This window comes from Vitis vinifera, chromosome 5 (genome assembly GCF_030704535.1).
Source record: "Vitis vinifera cultivar Pinot Noir 40024 chromosome 5, ASM3070453v1".
Taxonomy (NCBI): Eukaryota; Viridiplantae; Streptophyta; class Magnoliopsida; order Vitales; family Vitaceae; genus Vitis; species Vitis vinifera.
Window position 1 is genome coordinate 7,994,932 of NC_081809.1, and position 17,569 is coordinate 8,012,500.

A 17,569-nucleotide genomic window follows, 5' to 3' on the forward strand; every position below is an offset into this window, starting at 1 on the left:
TTATCTTTGGGCTCAGTTCAAAACTATAATATATGGGTGGGGTGGAGGCCCATATCATTTGCATATCACCACTATTGGTTTAGTTTGGAAGGTTTCTTCTGGAAGATTGCTGCTTTCTGGAATCATTTCAAAGAAATATATCTTTTTGTTCTCTTGGTGACGAGCAGCGGCAATCAAGTCTGTTGACAAACAACCGAGTTGAAAAGTTTGAAAATTGGTCACAGCCCACGTCCATGGTTAAGGAAAAGGTCACTGGAAGTGATCCCTTCTGGGCCTCTTGATTTCCATTCTGACATCTATATGACCTGATAAATAGAAAGAAAAAAAAACAGAAGAAAAGCGGCACCCGGGTTCATAGTAAGCATCAAGACAGGATACTGAAAGAAGGGAGAAAGGAGATTGCAAGTCCAATCCTGATAAAATGATCAACAAAGAGTATCAAAATGGGGCCAACATAAAGACCCATTGAGGTTAGCAGATGGCATGGCATTTTTCTCCTTAAGTTTTCCATGATTAGACTTGAAGTCAAAATTTCACATGTAAATTTGTATTTCTACATTTCCCACTGACGACACCCAACTTCAACTTGAGTTAGAATAACATTGTGTGAACTTATCTGGCCCTCAAAATTTACTGTGAAGTGCTTTCTGCGTGTGAAGATTCAGAAAAGCACCAAGGGAACATGTATGGTCTGCCTTTTTCTGATGTTATGTTTGTCTCTAATTCTGTTCCATGTCATGGTAAATGTTCACATTGCTTGTATGGAACACACCAGGATCACTTTTTCGGGTTTATTTTGAGGCTTCATATTGGGTTCATATTGGGTTCAATGCTTTTAATGTGTTCATTAGACAAATCTGAATTATCATATGCATTTAGATAAGAACAATAATGTGAAACCCTAGTTACACCTCCCCTGCATAACCCCAACCCTGCTTACTCTATTTCAGTTTACTCACACAAGTTTTACCGGTTCTTATAAGTCAAGAAAAGGCAACTGATGTTGGATTGACTCTCTTCCATGTATAAAAAGCAACTTTTATATATACATAAAATAACTTCTTCCCCTCACCAATGTGGGATATCATGGATTTATTCTGGAAACACATCAAAGGAACATCTTTTCTCTTGGGTGACCCTAAGTGGTGAGTCAGACCATTTGCATGCCATTGAGTTGCACAGTTGGATAAATGCACCTACCTCCTGGGCTCCAGAGTTAAAAGGGTGGATCCCTGGATCGCAACCCTCTTGGCATCTTGGTTTCCATTCCAACATCCACATGACTTGACAAAACAAAAAACAGAATAAAATCATCACTATTTTCATGCTAAGCACCAATACATGATGGAAATCATTGCTTAAAGATTTGGGGTCATTTAGGTTTTGACTGCCTCCTAACACCTCACCTAATCACAAGTTTTTATGCTTACAAATCAAATATCGTTCTTCATTATATTAAAATCATTTTAAGATTTCAGATCCATCTGCTAATTATGATTATGATAACATTAATTCACCTGTGCTTCTCATTTTCGACACACAAGGCATCTAGGTTTGCAGGATTTCCTTATTAGATGAGATAAATGAGTACGCATGGTTATGTATGCAGCATTCATTAACCATGGTATGTGACATTTAGAATTAAGATAGCAAGCAAACTTTCCCTGCAGCTTGAGTAAATTGTGATTTCTTAGCCTCTATGAGTGGTTCCCAAATCAAATTAACATAGTGAAATATACGTAGTCCAGTGAAAGGAAATGTAAATTATAAACTAACAGCACTACACTACTGGTAACACTCGATACTCTCTATATAATGCAATGAAATATACGTTATACGTTGCTTGTTCCAAGTCAAAATTTGTGGCCAAACGTTGGCCTTTTTTCATTTTCCCTAAGATTAATGCTCACCTGGGATAGGCACTACATGATTTATCTGCTCTTTTACTGTAAAGTTGCTTTGTGTATGAGTTACACCTCCCCTGCACACCCTCAACATTTGTTGCTCTGTTTTCCTTGTGTCCAGACGAGGATATTAAGTGGGGGCTGACAAAACGACTGCTAGCCAAGGATTTACAAGGTCCTGGTTTGACGCTTCCGCGAAAGTATTTTTGAAAATATACACATAGAGATTGCGCGTTCGGTGCAATGCAACAATGTGAGCCATTCTGAAGTTTTTAATTTCAGATTAATGAATGCTACAAAATTCTAAGAAGGGCCGTTTCCAAATATTTGAGTTCATTTATCCGAACATCGGATAAGTAATGATCATAGATTATTATTATTATCTGACGTTCTTATAATGGTTGGCATTATAAGAGGGTATATGCTTCTTTCTCTAGCCCCTCCTTCAAGGGAGGGACAATGTGATCTGTATCGTTAGAAGCTATTCCATGTCGTCATCTTTTGGCTTAAGTCAATACTAAAATATATGGGCGGGGCCCCTGTCATTTTATATTTCTTCTAGAAGGTTTGTTCTGGAAATCTTTCACCGAAACATATCTTTTTCTTCTCTACGTGATCCGTGGTTGGAAAGTTAGAAAAATGGGTCCGTTCACAAGCCACCGAGTTGAAAAGTTGGAAAAATGGCAACACCGCCAACCTCTTGTATTCGATAGTTAAATAAAAGGTCACTGGAAGTGAGATCCCTTTTGGCCTCTTGATTTTCATCCCAGCATCTCTATGTCCTGATAAACTAAAAAACTAAAAAAAAAACAGTACGTGGGTTGGTGTTAAGCATCAAGAGTCAAGACATGATAATGGAGAGAAAGGATATTCAAATTCCAGTTCTGACAACATGATTTTCTTTCCTGAACAACCATGTTATATTTGATCAAGAAAGAGTAGTGCATGTGGCCAGGATCAAGACATACATTAATTTCCACATGATGAAGACAGTTTCTGAGAGTTTCTTCTAAAGCTCTTGCGCTAGTAGGCTTCAAGTCAAAATTTCCCATGTAAACACTGGATTTTCTTTAATTGCCACTAAGGATACAGTTAAAATTGACTTAAAATCCTACGTGATATATATCTTTAACAAAAGTATATTGTATATAATATTTGAAATAATGTTGATTCGTTGTGGAAATATGTTTGTAAGGAAAGTTGTTGACAATTTAATATAGTATAAGAAGAAAAAAGTTATCAACTAGAGATGAGTATGTAAAGTGAGGCTCACGATTCAACGCGTAAATATAAGATATTTTAAGGCTCAATAGTTATGATATCTATTTTATTTTTTGTATCCCATATATTCAAAGATACAGTAAAATGATTTTATATATATGAACATAGCCGATAGTATCATGTTAAAACCTTATATGACTCTTTGTGCCAATTGATTTTTATCTTTATTTTGTGTATTAGTAATTAGTATTAAAGTTTTTACTAACATAATAATTGATATAAAAGCTTTTTCCAAAAGAGTCAAACAGAGCAAAACACTTATTATAAAAAGAATTTTGATTGAAGGTGGAGTCAATTATTCTTTATTCAACATGTGATGCATACAGCGGGTACTTCATAACTAAAGTATATAAGTGCAACATCTCTTATACATTCTCATTCAATCTCGAAAGTGGAAAATTTTAAAAGATTAAATGGTTCAAATTTTCCGTGCATAAAGGGGATCATGTCACATAACCAAACCATGGCATACCAAAGCCATGATATGGACTAAGAATTTTGTTAAAATAAGTTTCTTATTAGGGCACATTATGTGACTATTTATGACATATCAAAGGAGTCAAGTGCATCAATAAAGACATAGAAAATTCATGCATCACATGTACCACTAAGAGAAAATTGACTTGATAGAGTTTAGTCCAAATAGGAGATTGTTAAAAGGTGCATCAAATTCTTGATTGATATATATTTTTTTTATTAGAAAGGTTATTATATAGATATTTCAATAGACTATTAATCCTTTGTAAAAATAGTTATATAATGAGGATGGTGATTAAAAATATCTCTATCAATATTTTGGATTATAAAAAGAAAAAAAATATGAGAAAATGATAAACATATAAAACTTGTACAAGTAGATAGAGATGTGATGAAAGACACTTGATGAATGGAGGCCTTGTATTTCAAGATGTAAATATATGGAGCAAAACTCTTAATTATATGATCAAATGATTCTCTCATATTCATGAACATAAGCAGGATTGGGGAACCATGATAGAATCTTATATGCCTCTCCATGTAGATTGATCGATGTTTATCTTCATATTTTACACCAATGAATGACATTGAAACTCTGATTGATAAAAGGGAAAAAGCATGGCCTCCACCACAAGAAAAACAAGTAACCTCGGTCTAAATCACTAGTCTACACCCCGAAGAGAGAACTAGCCAAACCTACTAAAAGAGAAACTTACCAATTTAGAAAGAAATCTTCCATGATAAAGGGCCCCTAAAAGTCCAATTCAGTCAGGTTGTGAACAAAAACACCTTCATGTCAAAACAGGAATAGGTACCACCAAAATGTAAAGGGAAAGATGTAAACCAAGTCGAACTTTGGTAAACAATGGTAAAGATAGCATGATAGCTAAAAGCACTAAAGCTGTGCTTGGTATGCAAAAATGAAAAGTGGAAATCAGCGTCTTATTCTTTTTCTCCTTTATTCACATATTAGGATAACTAATATCTAATGTTTTTTTTATGTCTCAAATTCTATTCCATGTTATGGTAAACTTTCATCTTGTTTAAGTGGAAGAGTAGGATCACTTTTGTCTGGTTTGGGCTCAAGACGATAAGCCTATAGAGACTTCATATTGGGTTGAATTGATGCCCTTGATCCGATCAGTTCGTTAGAAAAATCTGAATTATTATAAGCATTTAGATAAAATAAATAAATAAATGTGAAACAGAGACTATTCTCTGCACAACCTTGACCCTAGTTACTCAGTTTCACTGCTCACGGGACTAACCTCTCCATTCAGTCGAAATGAATTGTAATTTCTTTACTGGTAGCAGTAGTACTTTTCATAGCAAAGATAATAGTAAATATGAAATATAAATATATAGAAGGAAATCTGGATTGTAGATAGCACCATAAGTAACACTCAATATTTACTACATAATAAAAGAGATAGTGTTACAAAGGTAGAGAAACCTACAATGAGTACTCATCACCATTCTCAAACAGAAACATAGCAGTGACTTATACATAGAACCTATAGGCTCGCAGGGAAAGAGTAACATGATAAGTGCACAGCGGGTAGCAGCTCTTATTTTACGTATTACTCAAAATCTCAAACTAACCAAAGTCACTCAGTTGGGATGGGTAGGAGATGGTGGTTTGTGGGGTGGCTTCTGGGTAGGAGCTGGTGGCTTCTTTGTTGGAGTTGAAGGAGGCGTAATCTTCTGAGGTGGCTTGTATGAGTCTTTGGCACTCTCTGCAGGAGGGTGCCCAGGGTTGTGACCGGAAGGAGGTGGCTTCTGTCCCTTTGGTGGTTTGCCTAATGGGCTTGGTGGCTTGTGCTCCGGGAGTTGTTTCTCTCCCTCGAGTAGGTTTCGAGTTTTGTCAGATGGCTTGTGTTCTGGTGGTGGCTTCTCTCCCTGGGGTGGTTTGCCGAATGGGCTTGGTGGCTTGTGTTCGGGGAGTGGCTTCTCTCCCTTGGCAGGTTCAGTTGGTGGCTGGTGCTCCGTAGGTGGTTTCTTCACCGCCGGCTTCTCTCCCTGGAGAAGGTTACGAGTTTTGTCAGATGGCTTCTGTTCTGGTGGCGGCTTCTCTCCCTGGGGTGGTTTGCCAAATGGGCTTGGTGGCTTGTGTTCGGGAACTGGCTTCTCTCCCTTGGCAGGTTCAGTTAGTGGCTGGTGTTCCGTAGGTGGTTTCTTCACCGGCGGCTTGTGCTCCGGAAGCGGCTTCTCTACCTGGAGAAGCTTACGAGTTTTGTCAGATGGCTTGTGTTGTGGTGGTGGCTTCTCTCCCTGGGGTGGTTTGCCAAATGGACTTGGTGGCTTGTGTTCGGGGAGTGGCTTCTCTCCATTGGGAGGTTTAGTTGGTGGTTGGTGTTCCGTAGGTGGTTTCTGAAGTGGGGGATGCTTGGGGTAGTCAGCAAGAGACGAGGTAGTGAGAACCACCAGTCCCAGCAGCAATACTAGCAAGGATGTGGAAGACATCTTTGAGTTCAGGCTGAGATTTGTGCAAGGCTAGAAGAATTAGGTGGCCTTTTATAGCGGGCTGGACCCAACAACCAAATGACACGTATCATGATACACATATGTGTTATAAGATCCTTGTGGGTCCTACAGAAGTTGAAAACTTTGACAATTGAGGTGTGATTACAACTTTTGTCCCTATTGCTTTCTCGTCAGCCGTTTTGCAAGATTTTTGACAGGAGGACGGTAGTTTAAAATAATAATTTCTAAAGTACTTTTGTGAAAAAAAATAATTCCAAACGTGGATTTTATCAAGTAAAAAAAACAAAAAAAAGTTATTTTCTTTTAAAATCTTTTCTTCATGATTCATATACCAAAAAAAGAATTGTTTTCTGTAGGTAAAATTTTTAAAATTCATTTTTAAAAAAAAAAAATTACACACTAAAATTATCTCTTCAAGAAAATATTTTTTAAATTTTAAATAATTATTAATTTATAATTAATTTTTTATTAATTATTTATTAAATTTATATGTGAAAAATGCATTTATAAAAAACAAATTTTTTATTAATTTATTAAATAATTATTTACAAAATAAATAATTTTGCTTTATTTTAATTTTAAAATTAATTTTATTATATAAATTTTAAAATTAAAAATATTAATATTTAATTTAAAATTTAACTATAAAAGGAATAAAATATAGAAAAATAAATTAATTTATTATTCAATAAATTAATTTTCAATAAAATTTTCAGCATTAAGAGATAAATTTTTAAGTATTAATCAATTTAAAAAATAATAATAATCATTTGTATACTAAGATATTTTATTTAGTAATTATGAATGATAAACAACTAAAGTAATTTGAAAAAATAATAAAATATTTAAAAATAATAATTTAATACACTTAAAATTAGAAATGATTAACTATTTTTTATTAAGAAAAAATTGAAGAAATATTTTGTTATTTAAAATTTTTTATTTGTTTTCAATTTTAAATGTTATAGGTTTCAAGAAAATTGATCAAATAAAAATTAAGAAGTCATTTTTTCAAAAACTATATATCTAAATAAAAGCCTTGAAATTCAAATACACAATATCATAAATATAAACACCAAGTCAATCCTTAATTATCAAATGTTTTTAATATTAAAGAATCAAAATCACCTACTATCATGATAATAAGAAAACCAATAATATTGTTCATATAAATACTAAAAAGCTAACAAATATCCCAAACAATTAATAAAGTATCAAACATGATAAAAAGTCAATTATTATCATGAATGCAAAAAATCAATAATTTTGTTTATATGAACCATCAACAAAGAAAAAAAAAATCAATATCTAAATATTAAACATAATTTATATTTTTATAAATATTATTGTTGATAAATATCTTAATAATTATAATTTTTTATATATTAAATTTAGTAAATAAAATTAATTAATTTTATAATATAAGATATATATAATAATTAAGAGACTATTTGTCCCAAACAATTTATTTATTTTTTTTTTAGGAAATTGTCTCTTCAAGAGACGACTTCTCCCAACATTTTTAAAAAAAAAAAAAAAAACATCTATTCAAAAGACGATTTCTCCTCATTTTTTAAAAATGAATTTTAGAAATCATATTTTCAAAAATGAATTTTAGAAATCATATTTTCAAAAGACGATTTTTTTTTATATAAATTATTTTTTAAAATGACGATTTTAAAAGGAAATAACGATCTCTCTCCTACTTGGCAAAAACTATGGTAAATTTGGAATTATTTCTTCCACAACCATAGTTTAAGAATTATTTTTTTATACTTTCGTAGACTTATCAAAAATCCCTATTTTGCATGTCTCATTTGGCATGACTTTCTTACCTAAACAAGCATATATATATATATATATATATATATCACTTTTGTCTGGGTTGAGTCAATGCCCTTAACTAATTTGTTCATTTGAATAGTCTAAATTATTATAAGCTTTTAGTTAAGAAAAATGTGAAACATAAATTACACCTCTCGGCACAACTTCGACACTGGTTACTCTGTTTCAGTTTATTCACACAAGATTATTGGTTCTAGGGTTTATTTGGTTTTGGTTTGATTCTAATTGCTAAACTTTCTCAAGGAAGATGTTATATAGGGAGTGAGAAACCTTCACTCCTGGCTACCTCCAAGAGAAGAGCAAGTGGTCTGAATCAAAGATATACTGCTCACTTTTTCTTCTTCTAAGGACAGCTATGACCTTGCTTTAAAATGTTCGAATAGCCTAATGCAACCTCCCATTTCTCAAGTCAGCTGATGATGTAAGTCACCTTGGCTTTCCACATTCATACGGTGAGGACGTTTGTGGGTGTAATTCTCTTAACAGTTTTCATTTTATATGGAAAAATTCATAATTAAGGGTAATTACTGATTCCATTTGACAGTGACCAAGTTTAAAATATTAACTCATGTATTAAATGCACATTAAAAAATCATGGAATAAATATATTTACTAATATATAGTTCTTTTGTCATGTTCTGTCACAGAAGCATCGAACTTTCCCTAGAAATTTTTGCATGGTATTCTGCTTATGATTTTGAAAACTCTAGGCACCTAAGGCCACTGATTGCATGGTTGGATGAGGAGCTGCATGAGATTATGTATCCTGTTGCTCCTTAACTACAAATATCAGTTTTAAGTAGCATCTCCATGTGACATTTTCCTGATGCAATTTCGCTGTCCACCAACAAATGTCTCCATGCAGCTAGATGAATTGTAATTTCTTTGTTGTTATCAACAGCTTTAATTAATCTTGATATATATATAACTTAGTAGAAGTAATTAATCTAGATTGTAGTTGCACTAAGATAATAGGCAATATTATAACAGTGCCACAATGCTCATCGCCAAATAGAAAGGTAGAAAAACTACAATGAGTAACTCACACAACATTCTCAAACAGGACATAGCGGCGACTGATACATAGAACACTATTGGCACTCAGGAAATGATAAGATCAGTGCCCAGCAGGCAGCACGTCTTATTTTACATACTACTTAAAACTAACCAAAGTCATTCAGTTGGGATGGGTGGGAGATGGTGGTTTGTGCGGTGGCTTCTTTCCTGGAACTGGTGGTTTTTTTGTTGGAGTTGAAGGAGGCTTAATCGTCTGAGGTGGCTTGTATGAGTCTTCAGCACTCTCTGCAAGAGGGTGCCCAGGGTTGTGACCATAATGAGGTGGCTTCTCTCCCTTAGGTGGTTTGCCAAGTGGGCTGGCTGGCTTGTGCTCCGGGAGCGGCTTCTCTCCCTTAGGTGGTTTGCCAAATGGGCTTGCTGGCTTGTGCTCTGGGAGCGGCTTCTCTCCCCCAAGAAGTTTGCGGGTTTTGTCAGATGGCTTGTGTTCTGGTGGTGGCTTCTCTCCTTGGGGTGGTTTGCCAAATGGACTTGGTGGCTTGTGTTCGGGGAGTGGCTCCTCTCCCTTGGGAGGTTTAGTTGGTGGCTGGTGTTCCGTAGGTGGTTTCTCAACCGGGGGCTGGTGCTCCGTAGGTGGTTTATGAACTGGGGGATGCTTGGGGTAGTCAGCAAGAGACGGGGTGGTGAGAACCACCAGTCCCAGCAGCAACACTAGCAAGTATGTGGATGACATCTTTGAGTTCAGGCTGAGATTTGTGCAAGACTAGAAGAATTAGGTGGCCTTTTATAGCTGGCTGCACCCAACACTCACATGACACGTATCACGGTGACACATGTGCTATGGGATCCATTTGGGTCCTACAGAAGTTGAAAACTTTTGACTATTGAGGTGTGATCACAACTTTTGTCCCTATTGCTTTCTCCGCAACCGTTTTACATGTTTCCTTTGTGGTGTTTAATAGTGTTTTTTTCCTTAATTCTAAATAAACCTTAATACTTAATAATGTTAAATATTAGGTTATTTATTTTTATAATATTTTATTTATATTAAGTATTAAAAAGTAAAGAAAAATCAATATATTTATTTTTCTATTTAGAAAAAACTATATATTTTTAATTTTTTTATTTAATAAAAAATTTATAATAAATCATGAAAAAATAGAAAAACAAACAACCTAAATTTTAAAAATAAATTGTTTTTAGTAAAAACCCAAAAAAACAAACACCACCTTAACTAAACAAATATATATTATATTTAGTTAAGAAAGAGTAAAGTGTATATGGCTCAAATCAAGGAAGAGAAACAGAATAAGTGGAAGACAATCAATTGTGATAAACAGATATATTACATGCATGTAGTACTAGTGACTTTATCATTTACTTTTATACAATAGATCATCACACTCTTTCTTCTAAATATTTTGGAGGATAATGGTACATGTTGCTTGTTGCCAAGTCAAAATTGGTGGCAAAAATCGGCATGATACGAAAGGATTGGTGAAAAGATTCACATAGATGGTGCTTTGTGCAATGCAGTCTTGCTCTAATTCAACAGAGTGGACCATGGTGATGTATTTTAAATTTTAAATTTTAAATTAATGCATGCTTCAAAGTTTTAACTAGATGTCACTTCCATGGATTTTTGTTCATTTAATTGAGAACAGGATAGGCTATCAAACTTGAAGTAATATAAAAATCCCTTCATTACTGTAACTAATGAAAGATCATTATCTGCGCTTGGTATTTTGCCAAGGTATTTGCTGCTCTTTCTAGCCCTATCTTACAGTTAAGGACAATGTGATCTAGTTAACCTTAGAAGCTATTCCATGTCATATACAAGAGATCAAGCACATTATCTTTGGGCTCAGTTCAAAACTATAATATATGGGTGGGGTGGGGGCCTATACCATTTGCATATCACCACTATTGGTTTAGTTTGGAAGGTTTCTTCTGGAAGATTGCTTTCTGGAAACATTTCAAAGAAATATATCTTTTTGTTCTCTTGGTGACGAGCAGCGGCAATCAAGTCTGTTGACAAACAACCGAGTTGAAAAGTTTGAAAATTGGTCACAGCCCACGTCCATGGTTAAGGAAAAGGTCACTGGAAGTGATCCCTTCTGGGCCTGTTGGAAGCAGGGGAGGTTAACACACCAAGCAACAAAGAACAGAGATATGCTGCTACTGATCTATATTTTTTATTTGATCATAAGGCTAAATTTATACAGATTGTGTAACAGATATGACCTCAAAAAAAAGCATCAAATCAAGCTACTTGTTGAACAAACAACTACCTTCTACAAAATAACATCAAAATTTAACTTAAAAGCAAAAACATAAAAATAGCAACAGCAAAAATAGAAACATAAAAATAGCTTCAGCATTCTAGTAATCTCGTTGACTTCAATTGCATGTGGTTGACGATTTCAGCCTTTTCCTCAGCAGCTACTAAGGCATAACTCTCAACACTCCTCCTTGACTTAGGAGGTGCAAACTCCAAGTCTTTCTCATAGAAACTCAAATCTTATTTTAGGAAGAGCTTTAGTCAGAATATCTACATTTTGACTGTCTGTATTGCAGTAGACTAGTTGTATATCTCCTTCTTTCTGTACTTCCCTCAAAAATTACAATTTAATCTTGAAGTGCTTTGTTTTACCATGAAAAACTGGATCATTTGCAATAGATATAGTGGCCTGGTTGTCTACAAACACCTTTGTACTCACTTCTTGCTTCATATCCAAATCTGTCAGCAACTTTCCAAGCCATAAGGCTTGATTTACAGCTGTAACAGCAGCAATATACTCTGCCTCAGCTGTGGATTGAGCCACGACTTCTTGCTTCCTTGAACTCCATGAAAAAACACCAGAACCAAAACTAAAACAATAGCCTGAAGTACTTCTCATATCGTCAACACAACCAGCCCAATCACTATCAGAAAATCCATGAAAATTGAAACTTTGAACTTGACTGAACTTAATGCCATAATCCACAGTGCCTTTAACATTTCTTATCACACGCTTTGCTGCCTGGAAATGAATTTCACTAGCACAATGCATGTATCTCGAAAGTAGACTTACAGCATGCATTATATCGAGTCTTGTTGCAGTCAAGTACATTAAGCATCCAATCATGCTTCGATAAAGTCCTTCATCTACCTTTTTAGCACCGTCCTCCTTACAGAACTTCTCTTTCTGGTTCATAGGGGTAGATGTAGGTTTGCATTCCTCCATTTTGAATTTCTTCATAATTTCTTTGGCATATTTTTGTTGGCAGATGAAAATCTCATTCTGCTTCTGGTGTACTTCCATTCCCAAGAAGTAAGACATCTCATCTAGGTCTGTCATCTCAAAAACCTGCTCCATTTCAGCCTTGAATTTGTTCACAAACCCTGCATTACTTCCTGTTACAAGCAAATCATCAACATATAGAGAAACAATTAATATATCTTCTTCAATCTTCTTAATGTAGAGTGTAAATTCACTCAAGCTCTTGTGAAAGCCTAAAGTTAGCAGGTGAGTGTCAATCCTGCTGTACCAAGCTCTAGGGGCTTGTCTTAACCCATACAAGGCCTTCTTAAGAAGGTATACTTTTTCTTCTTTTCCTTTGATAGCAAAACCTTCTGGTTGTTCGACAAAAATCTCTTCCTCTAAGTAGCCATTCAAAAATGCTGACTTCACATCTAGTTGATAAATCTTCCATTTTCTTTGAGCTACAAGAGCCAACAACATCCTGATTGTATCCAAACGAGCTACTGGTGCAAAGGTTTCCGAAAAGTCAACACCAAACATTTGTGCATACCCTTTGACAACCAGCCTTGCTTTATGTTTGTTTATAGAACCATCAGAGTTGAGTTTGGTTCTGTAAACCCACTTAACCCCAATAGGTTTTTTGTGTGAAGGTCTATCTACTAGCTCCCAAGTGTTGTTCTTGTCAATCATATCTAGCTCCTCCTGCATTGCAACCCTCCATCTTTTATTTTCAGCAGCTTCAACAAACCCTGCAAGTTCAAGAACAGCTATATTACACCTTTGATAAATATCAAAAAGTGTCATGAAACCTCTAACTGGAAGTTCATCAACATCTTCATCAATATATTGCTGATTCTGCTCATCCCAACTCCATTTCTCCGTTTCCAAAAACTTAACATCTCTACTTACCACAATTTTACTATTTTGTGGCAAGTAGATTCTGTAAGCTTTTGAGGTGCTGTTGTATCCAATGAAAATTCCTGGTTCTGACTTTTTATCTAGCTTGTCTCTTTTCACCTGAGGAACATAAGAGAAACACAAGCAACCAAAGGTCTTTAAATTCATTAGCATAGGCTTATAAGCAAACCAGGCCTCAAAAGGTGTCTGTTTCTGCAATGCTTTTGTTGGTAGTCTATTTAGCAAAAATACTACTGTATTTGCAGCTTCAACCCAAAAACTTTTTGGCAGCTCTTTCTCATGCAAAAGACATCTTGTCATTGATTACTACTCAAAAAGTGCTATTTGATAGCCTTTAATTAATCCTTTTTAACACTTTTGAGTAGTAGTTTAGGCCTTTTAACTCAATTGGCATGTTAAGGATCCTTTAAAGCAATTTTGATCACTTTGTGCAAGTTTTGGTGTTTTTGTTAGTATTTCGATCACCAAAGCAAGTCAAGAATGAGGAGAGCTATGAGGAATCTTGGGCAAAGCTTAGAATTCAATTGCCAAGAGTGAATCCGGATTGCAAGGAGAAAAAGCAAAGAGGATCAGTCATGGAGCATATTCTTGATGACAGTCGTAGCAGCCACTTTTGGATCACTTTCTGAAGTCCAAATGATGCAAGCTATATACCATTTCAAAGCTCAGGAAGTCAACAATCCAATGCTTCAAACGGTGTGCGATTCGGAATTGAAACGAAGAAGTTGCAGCCATTACAAGCCAGACACTCTAAAGTGTTGCGGAATCAGCCATGTGTTGCGAGAATTTCGCAGCACTTTTGTACAGTAAGGTGTTTCTCCTTCTAACGATGCACGAACCATGCCGCGAGAAGGGAGCTGGAAACTTCAAGATGGAAGCCAACTTTGCAGCCTAGTGAAGATAGCTCGGTCTTGCAAGATAATTTCGCAGCCCTCTTGGGTGTCTGCGAAATTTCGCAGGCCTCATTTTTCACCTGCGAAATGGCTCTTGAAGCCTCCCGAAGCTTGCTACCGACATTGGGAGATATTTTCCATTAGATTTTTGTTGTCTAAATCCCAAAATACTCCTTGTAAACCACCAATTACATGATTCCTTAGTTTTTAAGTTAGTAAAAAGACCAAATATCTTTGTAACAATTAGTTTTATATTTTGTTGTTATAAATACCTCTCGGGAGCCTGTTCTCAGGGAGGAGTTCCTTCTGTAAACGTTTGGTAAGCAAGTAAAGTCTATTTTCTTTCTACTGCCTTACCTTCTCACTTTGTATTTTCATTTTATTTCTAAGTTATGAATTCTCTGAGGAGTTTTCCCCAAAGAATGAGTAACTAAACCTCCAATTCCTTGGAGCTAAGGTTGCCGGGGAAGGTTCCAAGTGCAAGAATGCAAAGCTCTGTGGTTTTAGCTAGTAATGAAGAGGAAGTGAAATCCTTTAGTGATTTCAATGTTTTTAGTTAACTTAAAACACTTTGGAGTCACCTGGGCCAACACTTGGTAAGGCAAGTGATTTCCAACCATGGAAATGCACTAGTTTACCCCTTGCGAGCCTCTGGTAGGTGACTTCAAGGTAGGATTTTCTGGAATTACCAACACTTGGTAAGCTTTTGGACTCCTAGGAGACATCCATTAGTTATCTCTTGCGAGTTTGTGAAGGGAATCCAAGGTTAAAGATCACCTTGAATGGTAAGTGCTCGTGAGAGGCATGAACCATTGCAAGTTGTATCAGTGAGAGAATTAAAGTGAAATCTAATTGAAGGAGTCTTTGTACATCACCGGTTAGAGAATTGACTATAAGTTGAATCTCTAATGCGAGGAAATGAACCAACTGACCAGAGCCGTGTCTTTTGCATGAGGAACCACCCCAGTGAACCTAAATCTCCAAGGAATGTTTTTTTCTTCCTAAATTATTCCAAACTTCTGTTAAGTTAGTTAGTTTAAATCTCAACCTTTACAAATCAAAGTTTGTGTTTTATTCCTTAAGCTAACCGTGAAATGAAACAAGACCAATTCACTTGGAATTGGTATCATTGATTGCCTGCAAATCATTCCCAGTGAACGATCCTAGAGCCACTATACTATAGTAGCTTTGTATTTGCTACCCTAGTGTATGGTGTTATAGGTATAAATTTTGTTGATCACTTCCTCAATCAAGGAGCACCAGCTGAACACAAATCAGCTGAGACACCAATTAGGCATGAGTCAAATGGCGCCGTTGCCGGGGAATGAATGTCAAGTTCATTGTGATACCATTGTTGAGCACTTGTGATTTTCATCACAAGTTGGTAAAGTTTCTTTCACTTTACTAATTTTCATTCTTTCTTTGTTTATTTACAATCTAAGTTTATCTTTTTAAATTTTAGTCTAGTTTAATTTTGTTGTTGTAGCCCTGTTTTTCTTGTTGTCCTCTGTTTTCATTTTTTTTTTCAGGTAGATACTAGTTGTGTATGCCCAAGTGGATACGAGACATAGGAGGTAGGCTTGTTAAGTGTGATACACCTCAGAAAGGAGAATTTGAAGTAATCTTGAATATCATGGAGGCTGCACCTGAAGATCAGCATAGTCACCAAGGTCGTCAAGACAATCTCAATGAATTCAGATCAATGAGGGACCGTATGCATCCACCTCGTATGAGTACACCATCATGTATAGTGCCCCCTACAGAGCAGCTAGTGATCAGACCATATCTTGTTCCACTTCTACCAACTTTCCATGGGATGGAAAGTGAGAATCCGTATGCACACATCAAGGAATTTGAAGATGTTTGTAATACATTCCAAGAAGGAGGAGCTTCAATTGACTTGATGAGGCTTAAGTTATTTCCTTTTACTTTAAAGGATAAGGCCAAAATTTGGCTTAATTCTTTAAGGCCAAGGAGTATCCGCTCTTGGACTGATTTACAAGCTGAGTTCCTTAAGAAATTTTTTCCTACTCATAGAACAAATGGCTTGAAAAGGCAAATTTCAAACTTCTCAGCTAAAGAGAATGAGAAATTCTATGAGTGTTGGGAAAGATACATGGAAGCTATAAATGCTTGTCCTCACCATGGCTTTGATACTTGGCTATTGGTGAGCTATTTTTATGATGGTATGTCCTCCTCAATGAAGCAACTCCTCGAGACAATGTGTGGAGGAGATTTCATGAGCAAAAATCCAGAGGAAGCTATGGATTTCTTGAGCTATGTAGCTGATGTTTCAAGGGGATGGGATGAACCAACTAAAGGAGAAGTGGGAAAGATGAAGTCTCAGTTGAATGCTTACAATGCAAAGGCTGGGATGTATAATTTGAAAGAAGATGATGACATGAAAGCAAAGTTGGCAGCTATGACAAGAAGATTGGAGGAGCTGGAGCTGAAAAGAATGCATGAAGTGCAAGCTGTTGCTGAAGCACCAGTGCAAGTGAAGCTGTGTCCCAATTGTCAATCATTTGAACATTTGGTGGAGGAGTGCCCTGCAATTTCAGTTGAAAGGGAAATGTATAGAGATCAAGCAAATGTTGTTGGACAATTTAGGCCCAATAACAATGCTCCTTATGGAAATACCTACAATTCAAGTTGGAGGAATCATCCAAATTTCTCATAGAAGGCCAGAGCAACTCAATACCAACAGCCGGATCCACCATCTCAGCAATCTTCAAGTATTGAACAAATAATAGCCAATCTCAGCAAGGTAGTGGGAGATTTTGTGGGAAAGCAAGAAGCCACCAATGCTCGAGTTGATCAAAGAATGGATAGAATGGAGAGTGTGTTGAACAAAAGAATGGATGGAATGCAAAATGATATGAACCAAAAGTTTGATAACATCCAATATTCAATTTCAAGGCTTACAAATTTGAATACACTGCAAGAAAAAGGAAGATTTCCTTCTCAACCTAACCAAAATCCCAAAGGTGTCCATGAAGTGGAAAGCCATGAGGGAGAATCATCACAGGTGAAAGATGTGAAAGCTTTGATCACTCTAAGGAGTGGTAAGAAAATTGAGCAGCCAACACCCATGCCACATGTTGAGAAAGAAGAAGGGATAAAGAAAGGAAAGGAAATAGAAGATAAAGACAGTGAGATCAGTGAAGAAAAGAAGGACTCTGATTCAACAATCAAAGCAATTCCAGAGAAAGAGCTTCTGAAGGAAGAAATGCTGAAGAAATCAACTTTTCCACCTTTTCCTCAAGCATTACAGGGGAAAAAGGGGGTTAGAAATGCAGCTGAAATCCTTGAAGTCTTAAGACAAGTAAAAGTTAATATTCCACTGCTGGATATGATCAAACAAGTTCCAACGTATGCAAAATTCCTAAAGGACTTGTGTACTATCAAAAGAGGGGTTGACTGTAAACAAGAAAGCCTTCTTGACTGAGCAAGTAAGTGCAATCTTACAATGCAAGTCTCCTTTGAAGTACAAAGACCCTGGAAGTCC

The 17,569-nt window shown here is 35.9% G+C and overlaps 2 protein-coding genes across 2 annotated transcripts; both read right to left on the bottom strand.

The window, feature by feature from the left end:
- Positions 1–4,997: 4,997 nt before the first annotated feature.
- Positions 4,998–6,145, bottom strand: LOC100259740 (proline-rich extensin-like protein EPR1). The gene is made up of 2 exons (XM_059736626.1): positions 5,435–6,145; positions 4,998–5,329 (listed from the first exon to the last, which is right to left on the bottom strand). The coding sequence occupies exons 1-2, from the start codon at positions 6,123–6,125 to the stop codon at positions 5,274–5,276; spliced, it is 747 nt and encodes a 248-aa protein (XP_059592609.1). The 5' UTR covers positions 6,126–6,145; the 3' UTR covers positions 4,998–5,273.
- Positions 6,146–8,920: 2,775 nt separating this feature from the next.
- LOC100261279 (proline-rich 33 kDa extensin-related protein) lies at positions 8,921–9,756 on the bottom strand. Its single transcript, XM_002285060.4, has one exon. It carries the CDS (start codon positions 9,736–9,738, stop codon positions 9,169–9,171), a length of 570 nt encoding a protein of 189 aa, XP_002285096.3. The 5' UTR covers positions 9,739–9,756; the 3' UTR covers positions 8,921–9,168.
- Between the last annotated feature and the right edge of the window lie 7,813 nt (positions 9,757–17,569).